We start from the raw sequence: 16304 nt of genomic DNA on the forward strand, positions 1-16304 counted from the left end.
ATAATTGCCCGCCCCTGGGCTAGACAATATCTGATTACAGCTGTATGATGATAATAAAATATAAATACAATTTCGACTCCCCACTTAATTCATATAGCAACCATAACATTCACTATTGGTATGTTTTCAGCCCATCAAATAGTTAATTCTTTTACTGTATTCTGTGATCTTCTCCACTTACTATAACACTGTAGATTAATGAAGCTCAAAACCAATGATAACCAAGCAAAAAAAGATGGAATTAGAATATAGTCCCTGGGCAGTTTTTCTCTTGCAGCACAAAAAGCCAAGGAGTTTGAACTTCTCATGCTCATGGTCTTTTAAAAGGAAGGCATTTTTCACTAAATTCAGAATGCATCTCACTGCTTGGTACATGAGCAGCAAAACCCTGGTACCCAATTTCTATGACTGGAAGAAAAATGTGCTTAGTGGGGCTTAGCGAGCAGGAGGAAGAAGAAAACTCAAGTCTGTCTGAGACACTGGAAGGGGCTGAGAGAAAAGGAAGACAACAACATACTGTGTTTAAATTTAATACACAGAAAAAGACCGCTCCTGGAGTAAACAGTTAAAAAAAAAAAACCCAGCTGGTTGATACTACGCAGTGAACCCAGTTTAGATAATGTATTGCAGATTTCTCCAAAGGAGTGAATATGTTGTCGTATAGGAGGGCTGTCCAACCTCAAAGCAGCTGGGGGACTGCATGTCACATGAGCTGCTTTAGCAGGGGCCACAAGCCCTGGAGGCTGCACTAGTGTGAGCCACCAGTCCCTATGCCAAAACCCCCACCACCTCTAGACTACACATGCAGGGCATCCCCTGTCCCTCACAGGTGTATAGCACATATGGGTGGGCTCCTCCCGCACCCCCAGCTCCACTCTTCAGCTGCAGGCTCCCCTGTTCCCTCAGTGCCACAGGTTGTGTGCCCTCTGTCTCCTGAGGCAAACGCAGAAGTCAGGAGAGGAGGGGAAGTCAGGAGAACCTGGCTGTAGAAGCAGTAGCAGCCAGAGCAACAAGGGGAGCAGTTGCCACGTGACAGCCCTGGGGCTGCAGATTAACCCCTTGAGGGCCACATGTGGCCTGCAGGCTGCCATCTGGACAGCTTTGTTGTACCGTGGAGGCAGGAAGATGAAAACTGTTTTCTTGTAACATCAGTATCTGATACCATTTGAACCAAACTAGGTTGGAGATGATAGCTCAGAAGAGGATTTCTTAAGTACACTGTTTAATGCCATTGACTGATTTCTCATTTCTCTTTCTTAACTACAGTGGAGACTCAATTTGTAACCAGGCTAGAACGAGACATCAATAGAATCAAAAGCTGTAAGTTATATGTAAACATATCACCTGCTTGTTGTAAATATTGGCTGCAATCCTTTTACGTAACACCAGTTCCATTGCAGCAGGGTGACTGAGTTGCACGGTGATCTTCACGATTAAGTAAATCCTCTCGTTTTGTGGGGTTACCCTGTTCAAATGCACTGAATCATGAACGGAGGGGTCCCATGCAGCAGTGGCTGAAACCTAAATAGGTTAAGCGTGGTAGTTGGAAAGAGGGCAGAAAATGAAACCAACAAGTTTAAATTAGTCCATTAAAATTTAAGATTTGCAATAATTTATTAAGAATTAAAATTTTCATCCATAAAAGATACAGAACTGGAGTTGACACTCATGGGACAAATCCTGTCCCCAGAGTAGGCAATTCCGCAATGGAACTAATCTCCAATTCCTCAAGAACTGTGGGGTAGCTGTCAGAGCCAGACCATGCAATCTTTGGTGAAGGAAGTTAAAGGAAGATATAAACCTAAAGGCAAAGACCCTCCAGTGCAGGCCCTATGTGAGTTCTCTGGTCACTCCCCACTTGGAACTGAATGATGCAAAGATCACTGAAATCAGTGAAAGGACTGAACCCCAGTAGGGGGCACACAAAGCCTTTGCAAAGTAGTTCTATTCCCATTTGTTGAAGAATGCCCTCCTTGTTTCTTCCAAAGACACCTCTGCACCCACTCAAGTCATTCATACTTTCTGTTTTTGAGACTCAGCAGCGGGGAAAGTACAAGTCCTAATTTTTTCCTCATCCTTTGCAGGTCACCTTAAAATTGAACAAATCATGTATATCATGGGCATCAAAGATATGGCTGGCCTGCGGAGTTCCGTCATCTGGCCCCAGTGCCAGTTTTGGGTCCGAGTTGATACACATGCACCTCCTCAGCCTCAAGGCAAGGCCTGAGATGCATGCCACATGTGATGTTCATTCTAGCAGCTCGGGGATCTGTGCCACACATGGCAGCCAGCTGGGGAGTGCCATGGGCAGCACAGAGCCCAGAATGGGAGCCACATGTAGCACAGCCCAGCTGGGGTAAACACCACATATCGCACATGGTGCTCGCTCTGGCCGGACTGACTGAACTGCACACAGCACGCTTTCTAGCCAATCTGGGATCTCTGCTGCACATGGTGCCTATTCCAGCTGCTCCAGGACACATACTACATATGGTGCCCACTCCAGCCAGTCTGGGATGTGCACTGCACACAGCACCTACAGCATTTATGCATCACAGCTCCTAGGGTGGCTGGCATGTGCATCACATGTCCCAAAGCAGCTCAAACAGGCACCAAGTGCAGCAGATCCAGCATGTGGGGGGAGGGGGAATGATTCAGACCCTCACCACTCATCTGCTCAACAGGCCAAATGAGTTTGACACCCCTGATGCACATCTATCACTGAAAGCTCCAAAATGGGCTGGTGTTTAATATCGCCTATCACAATTAAACAGTTTAAAACAGGAAACAAAGAATATTCCATCCAACTGGAAGTACATAAAGAAACTGACTGCAATTACCAGAAACTAAACTTATTAGAAACTCTATTTCTACAACAAGTTCAAGTAGGCAGAACTATAAAGAGTTGCCTATATATGGTTAGTAACATGCTTGGCCTGAAGTTTCAACAAACACTCCCCACCACTAGATATAACACTAGCAATATCTATAACCATCGACGAGCATTAAATACATAAAGGACAAAATAAGAAAAATATTATTAATGCAAGTCACAACTGCCAGAGGCAGCTTGCTAGTAAATTACCTCATCATCACTGTGTTTTATGATGGGCAAGTAGAAGAACTGACTCCCATGCTCCTTTGGTAATATTGAGTTCACTCCTGATGCATGAGGACCGATAAGCTGTTCATTGGCAGTGAGGTCATCAGCTACAATCAAATGAACACAAAGAGAGAATGAAAAACATTCTACATCAAGAAATATGAATTCATAGAAGTGTGAATCATAAGACACCAGTTACTATATCATGTTGTCTATATTTCATCTAAGAGTTAGTCTTGGATAAACATAACCACATGCAATAATTTGTTTAGGTTGTCAGCACACACAAGGCCCATGCTAAAGTTGAGACCATACATTCACTCTTACTTTTAATTCAAGCAGAATTTCACACTGTATTTCTAGAGATGCCTTTACTTTATTGTGCACGGCAAGCTTTGACAAATTCTGCTGCTAGCAATACATTCTAACAAGCAAATTTCTTTGCAAAACCCTTGCTTAAGTAAAGGGGCATTTATACCAAAACTGGAATTCTATGAAATATGGACATTTTGGTTTAATAGATCAGGCTATAGAAGGGTCTTAACTGAACAAGTTTTGTGGTAATTTATTAGATCGGGCAGTTCAACTTAAGTATCATATTTCATCTCCTATCTACTAACTGTACAAAGAGCTTTGATATAAAACAAATTTCAGCTAGGAAATACAGAGGGGGAAAAGATTTTAGAAAAGCTTTATCAGAGAGCAAGCTGATAGCATGATTCATTTTCAGTTTTCCCTGACTCCCACAGCATCCATAGAATGCTTATTTATTTATTGATCTGAATTCTATTATGAAGTACAAGTTTTTTAACTTGCAGCTACAACCTACCATTCAAATCAAGAAAAAGGACAGGTATGTGAGTTTCCATTCCTGGAGGTGGAATCCTAAAAGAAAAACAAGATGCTATTAGTATGGAAGCTAACCTGCACAAACAGCCATCCATGAAGGATTTAAAAACGCCCAAACTTTTGTGGAAAATTAAACTACAGCAGAACTGATTAGGATACTCAAAATTATAGTTCCCGCTGATTTAATAATTAACCCACTTTGTGCACACATTATTTTGTATCCCTATATATGCAGCTAACCATCATAGTTTAAGATAAAACTCAGTTCATATGATGCAGCACATCAATCAGTATGGCAACCACACCTTCAAGTATCCTGTTTTATGCACTGCTCTAGTATGCCTTTTTGTACATTGAAGTAACTCAATCATTTAAGAAAAGGTCAGGTCAGAGCACATGCAACTAAAATACTGTTTATTTAACTGTCTAATATGCCTGAGTTAGTAGCCTTTGATACGTATGCAACTCATCACTGAAATAAGTGCCACAGCATTCAATGTGCATATGTCAGGCTAAATGGCATGCACTATTTAAGCGAGGAAGGAGATGGGCAAAAAAAATCAAATAAACCTAGAAATTAGAGATGGGGGAAAAAAATCTCCTCAGACATCTTTTGTGTCCCCATACTAGCAAAAGGATGAATCCTTGCAAGCTACATGCTTCCAGTCAATTACAGCTTCATTTCAACCACATTTTTCCAAATTTAACAGAAGTGCGCATAGTTCTTTCATATAAGCTGCATCTGAATCTTTCGAAAGCCATGTTTTGTTAGTTGAATAAAAATAAGGGTAACTGAACTATGAGTGGAGAAGAGAACACATTCTTTTCAGGTTCGTCTGAACTTTTTTTTAAAAAAAAGTGGAATTTTACTGAGTTCTCTTTAATTCATCTATGAGTAAAAAATATAAATTAAAAATTAAAAATGATAGGGTTTGGAGGTTTTTTTGGAATTACAGGCGTGTGAAAATAAGGACTTAAGGTGCCCATTCAAACTGTACTATATATTTACTACTGAAGAGTCTTAACAAATTAGCTAAGAAGTTCTTTGTTTAGATTTTGAACTAATATACGGTGCTCTATTTTAGTTAGTTTAATTGAACTGCATGCAAATAAGCTTTGATATGGTTCTTTGTCCTCAGAGAAGAAATCTCATATGTAGTTTTGTTTTTAGAAGTAAACATAACCAGCACAGTATCAAGCAGGAAAGGCTCAACCCTATTTCACCCTCACGTGCCTAAATGCTAGGTGTGTGTGAATAGGGAAGCATTTGATTCAGACATGGATTCAGAAAACAGTGATTTGATTTGGAGGTTCGGATCACTGTCCTGAATCGATTTGGCTGAATCAGCTTTGGAATATTCGGCGCTGATTCAGAGAGATTTGGAGATTCAGATAGGCCAGGGAGAGGCAGGCACAGCCAGGCGGCTGCAGGGTCTCCCATGGCTCCTCCGGCTGTGCCTGCCTCTCTTTGGGTTGGGGGAGCCGTGGGGGAAGCCCCCCTGGCTGCCCTGTCTGGCTCCATCCCCCGCCCAGCCCCAGCCTAGTCCCAGTACTTAAAAAAACCCAAAAACTTTAAATGCCCTGCACTCACCAGCTGCAACAGTGGCTTTGGGGCCTCCAGACACACAGGATAGAGCACCCCTGCACAATGTGGGATAGTGGGAGGCAGCAGGGATCCCCCCCCCCCGGCACCCACATAGCATGGATGGGTACAATGTGGCTCAGCAGGGCGCTGCACACTGTCCAGGAGCTGGGGCTGCTGAGGCTGAGTGCTACTGGGCTCCAGCTGACACATGGAGCCTCCCCAGCTCCCAGGAAACTTGAACCAGGGGGCTGGGGAATCAAACCAGGGGCTGAGGGAATGTTCAGGTCCCCAAATCTTTCCCCCAGTTCTTCCTGGGGGGTGCAGCCCCTGGATGATGCGGGATGACAGCAGTCTTCTGCTGCCAGCTGGTGATGGCAGTGGCTCCTGGGTTATTTCCCCAGCTGGCAGCAGCAACCTCCTGAAACCCCACAAGCAGATCCGGAGGCCGCGCTCCTCAGAAAGAGCTGGGGGAACAATCAGAGAGCTGGAGAATTGAACAGGGAGTTCCAGTTGACATGTGGAGCTGCTCAAGCTCCCAGACAGCGAGTAGGGCCCTGCTGAGCTGTGCTGGTCCCGTGCCGGGGGCAGCTGCTGCACAGGTGCTGGGATGGGGGGGACGATTGGCCCTGGTCTGAGCTGGGGGTTGGACTAGATGACCTCCTGAGGTCTCTTCCAACCCTAACTTTCTATGATTTTACAATGAGGAGCTCTGACTAGGCAGAGGCATGAAGATGGGGGTCTGCTGCTGATAGTCATGTCTACTGGGGTCCAGGTACCTGACTTTGTTCTGCTGCACTTCAAACAATTCCACAGGCTGCATGTTTGACACCCTTGCCTTAACCTTGGTTCTTGGGCTAAAAAGTGATGAGGGCCCTTCTGCCCCCAGTGACATCACTAGAGCAAGGCCCCAGGCACTGACTTGTTGGGGATGGATGGAAAAAATCAGCTGCTACCACAATCATACAATCATGTAAGCAGCAGCAGGAAGTCACTGCTGCCCCTGCATGGGTTAAGTACCCCAGGCACCCAGCCACATTGTCATGTCTCTGTCCCCCCACTCACATAAGTACGCCCCAACAATGAGTAGACAATCCTATTCTACCATAGGTGGAAACAGAATCAAGACTGTGTGTAAATGCCAAAACCTGACACTACATGGCTACATATGTGTCAAATATGTACATGAAAGTGAAACAGGATTTAGCTGGCGGAATAATATATCCCCTCCTAGAACAGTGGTTCTCAACCTTTTAAGAATCAAGGAAGCGCTCATTAGATGCCAGGCACCTGTAGAAAATGCCAGCTTGTAGCTTTCACTCTTTTTTAACTATGGAAAAATAACACAGTCACTTTTCTGCTGCAAAGAACTCAGAAAGACCATGACAGGTCAGAATGTTTTTTTTTCACATTGTGCGCTACTACTAGAAATCTCTGGGTTTGTCTTGTGAATTGTGTGCCAGTATTTGCATGCCTAACAGTGCTAATATTGCACAGCATCCAATGGCACCCTTAAAAGGACCTGAAAGCATCCCAGGGTTGAGAATTACTGGACTAGGATATTACGGATTCAGGGCCCAACAGGAGTTCTTCCAGCTTAACCACAAAATAGCATAACACTGAAAAATATACACAGAAGTGAACCGGGCCCCAAGATCTCATTGCCCAGTTTGCAATGCTCACATACAAGAAGCTAAATGTCCAGGGTGTCTTACTGAATACTGTGCACATACCAGTTTGCAGGTGCACCAGGAATACCACTGCCTGGCGCTGGGACAAACACTGCATTCCTTTCTTCAGTCAGTCCTACCCACTGTTCTACTAGCCGTGCTTCCCGTTCCAGATCATCCTCTGTTTTCTCTGCAGTGAAAGAGATAATACTCAATGTATGCCCTACACTATGTTTGCATACATTTCCCAGTTACAAGATTATAGTTATCCAGTTATAGCAGGGGTGGGCAAAATATGGCCTGTGGGCTGCATCTGACCTGCGGGGCCCCTAAAAAATTTAGAAAATTAGTATTTATCTGCCCTTGGTTCCTGTCAAAAATGACAGGAGCCAAGGGCAGTAGGACCCAGGGGAAGCCTGGCAGGCTCCCACAACAGCAGGGCCCCCCCCCCCAGCCAGAGGCCCCAGCTGGGGCTTCTGGTCTGGGACTAGGTGGCTGCCCCAAGCCAGAACTGCAGGTAAGGGGGAAAGGAAGGGCAAGGAAGGGCAGGGGAGGACCTGGGCAGGGAAGGAGCCTGGGGAAAAGTGGCCCAGGGAAAAGCTGAGCGCGGGAAGGGAAAGGTGCCCCCGCACCCACTCTGTGCCCGATGCCCCATACTGTAGTCACTCAGCCTGTGTGGGGCTGCCTGTGCCTGCTCCGGACAGCCCCGTGTGGGCTGCGAGTGGCTGCAGCAGGGAGCGCCAGCCATGGGGTGGGTGAGGGGCCGTTTTTCCCCGGGCTCCTTCCCTCCATGGAGGAAAACGGCCCCTACCCTGCCCCGTAGCCAGTGCTCCCTGCTGCAGCCGCTCACAGCCTGCATGGGGCTGTCTGGAGCAGGCACAGGCAGCTTCATGTGGGCTGCGAGCAGCTGCAGTGCAGGGTGTCAGGCGGAGGGTGGGTGAGGGGCTGCTTCCCCCCCACTCAGTACCAGCTTGTAACCTGGCTCCACTGGCAGCCTGGGCCCCGCGCCAGCTCCAGGCTCACCCGTCGGGGCTGTGCCATGGCAGCAGCTGCAGCCCCTCCTGGTTACCACAGCCGGCAGTCTTTGCCACTGTCACCTGTGGGCTGCCCTGTGAGCGAGCTCCAGGCAGGCAGCAGCAGCCAACATTGCACTTTGCGGCAAGCTGCCGCACACAGCCCCAACGGATGAGCCCCGGAGCCAGTGGGGCCCAGGCTGGCAGCGGAGGCAGGTTACAAGCTGGTGCTGAGCACAGGGAAAAGCAGTCCTTCACTTACCCCATGGTCAGTGCGCCACACTGTAGCCACTTGCAGCCTGTGCCTGTTTCAGACAGCCCCTCATGGGCTGCGAGTGCCTGCAGCAGGGAGTGCTGGCCACAGGGCAGGCAAGGGGCCACTTTTCCCCGTGCTCAGCACCAGTTTCTTCCCTGCCGACGAGGAGGAGTCAGGGCTGTGCACTGCCTCCTGCCTGTACTGCGGGACTGGGGGGTACTGGGAGTGAGCAGGTGTGGAAGCCAGTGGGAGCACAGGGCCCGCACTGGTGTCCCGGGGCTAGTGCCAGCGGGGCCCAGAGCAGGGTAGCAGGAGCATGGGGTCCCAGCTGGCAGGAGCTCTATGGAGCTGGGCCAGCTCCCCCCTCTCTCTGCTGGTGTAGCCCAGCCCAGCTCCACAGACCCCTGCCAGCCTGTGCCCCACTTTGGGTGCCACCAGTGCTGGCCCCGGGGACATTGGTCCCAAGATGGTGATCAGGGGACAGGGCACCTGTCAAGGGGTGGGGCTACCCATGCAGCCCTAGACAGCCTGCAAAAACTGGGTAGGTGGCCTTCCAACCAAAATAACTGCCCGCCCCTGAGTTATAGTATTCCTACTGCATTGGCTTGTGACAATGACAATCCAAACAGCTATTGCATACATCTAACTCTAACAACACAGGCACTTTGTTGTTTTCCACTAATTTTGGGGGCTGCTCCTTGTATTCTAGATAACATGCTCAACATGGCCCAGAGACATGGAGGCAAGTTTGTTCCAAAAAGCTCACAATATTAAGCTGTGACATTAAGTGAAAGTATACCGGTTGGTCAAAAGAACAAAATGCTTGAAGAAGATAATTTATGTCTGAAGTGAGACCCACCTTGCTTATTGCTGATCTTCTGAATCTGTTCATCTAAGTATTCTCTGCGTTTTATAAGTGCTTCAGACCATCTTTCTCGCACGCAGTTTAAATCTTCTTCCTAATGCGGGGTCAGAAAAACATTTTTCTGTTCAACATGTAGTATCAAACCAAAGGAAGGACAACTAATTTAATTATAACATTTTCAGAAATGCTATTGAACAGTTTTGCGTGATTAACAGGCAGGAAAGTTTCATTTATAGCATGCACGCTGATTAAGCAGTATACTGCCCAGGAATGAAACCTCATTCACTTTCAAGTTTGAGATTCCAAAAGAAAAGGTGACATGATACCAGCAGCTGTATAAATTATCAACATTTTTCGGCTGTCCTTCTACAGAATTTGTGATTTCCACAAAAATACATTAAGACCATCCAAGAGACACTGAAACTGTTTAATAGCATATGGAATGGAATGGGTAAAAACAGGTATTGTACAGTGGCCATGTTTTTCTCCTACAAGATTAGACAGGCCTGTATACCCTTAAATCTTCACAGAATTCCATTACTAAGAGCTGCCATCAGAGCATTTAATTCTTCATGCAAACAAAACCCATCATGCAATCATGCTTTATGACATCACAAGAAAGTTTGGTCCATTCTGCTCTCTGATTTGCATTGTCAGGAAGCATATAAACAGCCTGCAGGAAGTTAGTACCTGAGCTGTTATTACTGAGACTATTGTAAAACCTAGCATAGTAAAACTGTAAAACCTAGTATAGTAAAACTCAAGGATGTTAATGTTTACATCTAAGGTGGTTTTACTGCTTTCAAACCACAAAATCCAAAATGTCTTACAATGGGGAAACACACTACTTGAAAGTAAGCCATTTCCCCCCCCATATTTTTTAAATATTATATTTCAGTTATATATATTTTAGCTTTCAAAATTTTAATTTCTCTAAAGCTACTAAAATTAACTGCAGCATACCATGTGTTGCATTGTAGAAAAATAACTTCTTATTATATTATTTAAAGCACATGCATATTTCACCTTCACTCTTTGCATTACTATTTCAAACAATTATACATTTGAAGAAGACAAGAAGTTTTCTCTTTAGAAAAAAACTGATACATTCTAGATGGCAAGTGTTAATGCAGGTTGGACATTTTTATTATAATACGTGTATTAGGATCTGCATAATCACTCCCATATTGTTAGTTATGCTTAATTGTTCAAAGCATCTCATGTAGGCATTTAGAAGATCTGATCGCTGAATACCAAAGAGAAGTGCAGTGTAGGAATAGAAAGTAAATTATAAAATAAATTGAAATGGCAAAGTTTATACAGCCCAGATAGCCCCTGAATGCACAGAATGTATTTCAAAGCTGCTTTTGCTTGCTTCAATATGCTTATCCACTTTAAAGTTGCTGGCTATTAGCATTAGCTGTGCCCCATGCCATAGGATTGACAGCAACAGCAGCAATACCTGATAACTATCCATATCACCATCATCATCATCATCTTTCTGGTAGGAGAAAATAAATTTTGTAAAACACAAAGAACATGCATTTTCTTGATATAACAGCACACATCCAAATAAAACACACATCCAAATAAATAGATAAAAAACCCAAATCAAACTGGTACAAGTGTAAATGCTTTTATGAAATTTAACTAGTCAAATTTTTCAATACAGATTTTTTGGCTGTCTGGTTGATTTTTGAATTCTGGTTTAATAAAAAATACTTCTCAAAAGTTCATTTCTTGGTTTTAACAACCCAGTTTAATTTTTGTAACTAGTGTATCTTTTTTTAAGTTGTAGACTCAAAACAAAAGAAGGACAAATTCATCTCGTCTGAGGCCCTGTATATCACAGGCCTTTAAATTTCACCTGGTTACCTCTGTCAAAACCCATAACTGTGCTGGTCTAAACTAGCGATGCTTGACCCCATGGGCTGGATGAGCAGTGCGGGACCAATCCATAGGCTGGATTCTGAAGAGAGAGAGTGTTGGTTTGTGAACTAGATTCAGCATAAAGTCAGTATGTGGGGCTAGTTCATGCATGCGATGCAGCTTCGTGGCCTGGCCCAAAAAATTGAATCTGGCTGGAGTGACCCCACAAACTGGTACAATCCAGCACGCGTGGCTGTCTCATCTGACCTGCAGGGCTCCCCACAGGTCTTCCACTGCAAAATTTCTGGATCTTTGGGGAGCCCATCAGGCCAAATGACAGCTCAGTGGGCTTGATTCAGCCTGTAGATTGGAGGTTGAGAACCACTGGTCTAAACGAACGCATAACGTTCACAAAGTTCAGTTCTGAAGCCATCAAAAGACAGAGAATCTGCTACTTCTCTTGTTGGCCTGTCCAAATGATAAATCATCTTTGTTATTAAAAATGTGTCCATTACTTTCAAATTGAAGTTGTTTGGCTTTAGCTTCTAAACACTGGTTATTGTTACATCTCTCCGCTAGTAAAAAACAACATTTAGTAACTAGTACCTTCTCCCCATTATGGTTCCTTGATACTAATTAAGTCACCTCTCAGGCTTTTCTTTTTGATAAACTAAATAGATGGCAAACATTGCTTTTAACTTTAAGACTTTTATCCAGCCTTTAAATAATTTTTGTGGCTTTTTTCTTCACCTTTTCCAATTTGTGAGCATCTTTTCTAAATAAATATGATAAAAGAACTGTGCACAGTACTCTAGTATCAACCTCACCATTCCTGTTCACAGAGGTAAAAATTACTTCCCTAGTCTTACTCTCCTGGGTATATTCAAGGATTTCATTAGCCTTTCAGCTCCCCCAGATTTGCACTAAGTTTATGTTCAGATGCCTGCCTGCTATATCCCACAGTTCCTTTTAGAGTCATTGCTGTCCAACATAAAGTCATACAATTCTGTTGTATTCTTAAAAAAAATGCTGCACAAGTTATCAAAACAGAGAAGATGTCAATGACTTTCTAAATAGACAACAGGTAAGATTAAACAGGAATAGAGGTAACAGTTTAGTTAAGGGATAGGATTCCCAGAAAATGATCAACGTACAAAATAGTGAGCAGGGCTTTAAGGTGTAATATTATGACTGAGTATTTTACTGTATTAGCAAATCAGTATTAGCAAATGCAATCAACCAAACAATTTAAAGTGTCCTGACAGCATCCTGATAGAGATATTAATGTTTGTGCATATATTTATTTCTGGACCAAAGTCTACTCTAAATGATGTCATTAGCGATTTTGTTTCTGGCTTCAGCAGAAACAAATTTGAGCTCATAAGCCCATCTCTCTCTCTCTTTCTTCACCCCCAACCCTCCCCCCACCACCTTCCAAGCCTGTGCTAACTTAAAAAAAGAGAGGGCTACATTAACACATGTGTATGGATGTACTATTATTAAAAAGTTGGGGCCCCATTTTGATTTTTTACCTTGAACTATGTTAGCAGGATTCTAAAACATCAAAGCAAATGATTGTAATAGCCTATAATGATATTATGCAATTATCCTACCTGATAGCTGTCCAAACCCCTTTGTAGTTTGGTTGATCTGGCAGTCACACAGCCTATTGAGACAGAAAGAATAGCTTCCACCATGAGAGGCAGTGTTCCTGAGTGCTGTACAGGCTTCACTGTCACCTGAACTCTACGAGAATGGCCCTAAACAAGTGACCAGGAGAACCAAAGAGAGAGAAATTAAGAGCAAATTTAAGGATTAACACAATTAAATTTAACAGGACAGGAAAAAAACTCAGTACCTGCCTAAGCTGGAAAACTCCTCCAGTATTTACATCCTTTGCCTGATGGAGTTCAACTGCAGTATATTCCCCCATTTCATTCAGTTCTTGAATGGAAATCCACATTTCTATTCTGCGAGTTACTTCATTCCACCTAGAAAAACAGCCCCCAAATATGTGTTGCCTTTAATTAAGGACAACAGGAGTACAATCAGTTGTAACATTTAAAGTACTGCAATCCCTTTCTTTGGAAACATTCCTTGTTTATTTTTTCCCATACCTGTCTCTCAGTGTCCTTGTTTTAGCATGAAGAGAATCAACCTCCCAAACAGAGTGGCCATTACCAGAACACCTGTGTCCCCACACCTCAATAGCAAGAGCTCCTTCTGAAATGAACTCCAGAAATTCCTCTGTAACATTCACCACATAATCCTGGAAAGAGGGAAAAGTAAACTATATTAAGAAACCAATTCTTTATAGTTAGCTTGCAACTAGAAATGGAGCAGAAAAGTCTCTGCTTCCATGGCAGAGCCCACATGATTAAGTTGACAAGTCTCTGATTCATAGGTAGGGCCTTAAGAAGCAGGAAAAAAACCGAGAGGTCATATCAGTAACTTAAATATGTGTTTTAACATTTTAATACCATTACATTTCAACTGGGCCCTGCCATACTCTCTCTAGTCTTAGATTTATGCTTTTTAAAATTACCACAATGGCACAAATATTCAGCAAGATTTCATTATAAATGCTGACATTTTTGCTTGAGGAAAAAAACCGTTTTGTGCATGCCACTGATGATAACGTGAGGAACTAATGACTGCATATATACAATACCATGTGTATTCAAATCTCAAATCTAAGACAAGCCCCACCTCCACCCCCAACACAGGGGGAAAGCCTCTTATCTTACATTCAAATACAAGTTGGGGGGGGGAAGGGGAGGTATTCCAAAATTAGATTTAGATATAGAAAATTACAACAAATGTATACATTTTCAATGTCTAAAATCTAATTACGGGGAGAGGGTCATCTTAAAGTCACAGTCATCTTGGATTCAGGCTAATTAAGGACATCTGACCTCTTCTAAAAGTGTAACATTTTAATGTTACAGAGTATTTAGTTGCATTTCCTTCCAAAAAAAGTTTACATCCCAATAAAGATCAAGCTGTATACACAGTTCATCTCAAACATACCATTTTAAAATAAAATCATTACCCTGTAATGAGAGAAGGTCACTGTAAACTGAGCATCCTTGGTCTGAGGTGATGGCACCTCTGGATCCACCACTGGTGCTGCTACTGTTGATTCACACTGATCCCAGAATGTGTATTGACAGAAAACAAAATTAGAGAGGTTTGGCGGCAGCCCAGTTGCTTCTTTTATTTTTACCTGGACAGGAAAAAACAAGATACTCAAAATAGTCTGATTATGTCCTCTTAAAAAGCTAAATATCTAAGCTAGAATAATATTCAGGACCACATTTTCATAGACACCTACGGATGCATCTATTTGGGAAGCCTACAGTTCTGTTTATATAAAAGCTGAAATGCATTTGAGTACACAGCAAAGAGTTAGGGATACAGGTTGTAGCTGTGTTGGTCTGCACACAAAAGTAATCAGAACTCTTGGGGAAGTGATATCTTTTATTAGACCAACTAGATAGCTCCAAAAAAATGTCTTTATTTGCAAGCTTTCAGGCACAGGTGCTCCTTCCTCAGACATAGGAGAGTGCAAAGACTGTAAAATTTCTACCAGGCACAATAGTTACATGCTTACGTATCTAACTTATACATCCATATTTTCTTCAGGAAATGATAGGTTCCCAAAATTTAATATTGGGAGGTACAGAGCAGGTGCAGCCTAGACAGTTATGAAAGCGTCTCAAGATCAAACCAACCCCCAAACTGAGAGATACAGGAGAGCGCAGGTTCAGTGTCTGAATTGTTCTCCTCTACAACTGTAAAGAGTAGCTGCTGTAATGCCAGTATTTTTGGGATAGGCCTAAGCTCACTAGAAACAGAAATGAAACTACTCAATTCAGTCACTCAATCACTACCCATCTAAACTGGACCTAATGCAGTGGAAGGGACATAAGTCCATTTTCTGCTCTCTACACAATCCTATGCAAACCACATCCTGTATAACTTAATATTTTATCTTAAGACCGTAACAACACATTTGTTTGACAAGAAATTAATTCTTAATTAGCTCATGGTGGCCTATTTACCCTGCAGGTGAGTTTTTTTGCCCTGCAAATAATATCTCCATTGTTATCCATGATTTCCAGGCTTCCGCTTTCACTGGAGTTCTCAGAAGAGTCATCTCCTTCCAGCACCCGTTCTGGGACAACACCAGTGACTCGCATCACTTCTACATGTAACCGTCCTGCAACCTGAAGCACAAATGAAAAGTGCCGAAGTACCTGGGCTTTAAAAACGTTAAAATACTGCACACCTGACCTCAGGAAGAACAGAAAAGGGGAAAGACACAACAGAGAGAGGAGAAATATCATAGCCCCTTTAACCAATGGATGCAGGACTTGATGGCAGACCAATTAAGGCACATCACAACAATACCAGAGCTGCCAACCTAGCTGCAAATAGGTACATGGGTCATTGAGGCAGGGGAGGGAAAAGTGGCCAGACATGATCTTAGCCCCAGCTCTTTGTTGCATGCCATTGGCTACAGAAACTGGCATATTATAACTTTCAGGTTGCTAGGGTTGGGGAGGACATTAAAACTTGATCATTTTAACTTCTGACTGAGAAAGGAACGATGGCACAAGGAAAATTAAAAAGCGCAAAGAAGAGAGAATAAGGAAGAAAACAATATATATTTACCACATTATTCAGTCTTTCACTAATCAATTCACAAACAAAGATAAAGGCACTGGGGATCATTACTGTTACATAACTTTAATTAAAATTAAAGGAATCTGTGCATAAGGATCAAGGGACTTAATCTCTGATCCTGTAGTTTTTGCTCGCTTGCTAATTTACCTCCCTGTGTTTATTTGTACATTTGAAGTATCTGAGCAACTCTCCTTATCCATAAAATTGTATGAAGTACAAGTAAAATATTTTAAATATAAGGTTTTGTTTACCTCCAATATACATTTGTTTCAAAGTAAACAGAAATATAAACTTGGAACTACCACATCTACTTGATTCTAAGATGAGGTCCTTTCCCATTTAACACGGAGGGCAACCCCTCATCTTAGAATGGAGAATGGGGGGGAGGGGCAGCAAGCAGCTCCTGAG

The 16304-nt window shown here is 43.2% G+C and overlaps 1 protein-coding gene across 4 annotated transcripts in view; it reads right to left on the bottom strand.

The window, feature by feature from the left end:
* KIF13A (kinesin family member 13A) overlaps window positions 1-16304 on the bottom strand; it is a 196184-nt gene that overhangs the window by 26334 nt on the left and 153546 nt on the right. For 2 of the 4 annotated variants that reach the window (XM_019543823.1, XM_019543809.1), the window contains exons 21-31: window positions 15272-15436; window positions 14260-14433; window positions 13325-13476; window positions 13066-13198; window positions 12821-12967; window positions 10801-10839; window positions 9333-9432; window positions 7268-7394; window positions 3933-3988; window positions 3086-3210; window positions 1345-1521 (exon numbers count right to left, since the gene is read on the bottom strand). In XM_019543823.1, coding sequence (XP_019399368.1) covers window positions 1345-1521; window positions 3086-3210; window positions 3933-3988; window positions 7268-7394; window positions 9333-9432; window positions 10801-10839; window positions 12821-12967; window positions 13066-13198; window positions 13325-13476; window positions 14260-14433; window positions 15272-15436 — 1395 coding nt within the window. The remainder of the gene's footprint in view (window positions 1-1344; window positions 1522-3085; window positions 3211-3932; window positions 3989-7267; window positions 7395-9332; window positions 9433-10800; window positions 10840-12820; window positions 12968-13065; window positions 13199-13324; window positions 13477-14259; window positions 14434-15271; window positions 15437-16304) is intronic. The other 2 variants (XM_019543831.1, XM_019543816.1) reach the window with 1 other exon arrangement.

This window comes from Crocodylus porosus, unplaced genomic scaffold (assembly GCF_001723895.1).
Source record: "Crocodylus porosus isolate Cpor-Errol unplaced genomic scaffold, CroPor_comp1, whole genome shotgun sequence".
Taxonomy (NCBI): Eukaryota; Metazoa; Chordata; order Crocodylia; family Crocodylidae; genus Crocodylus; species Crocodylus porosus.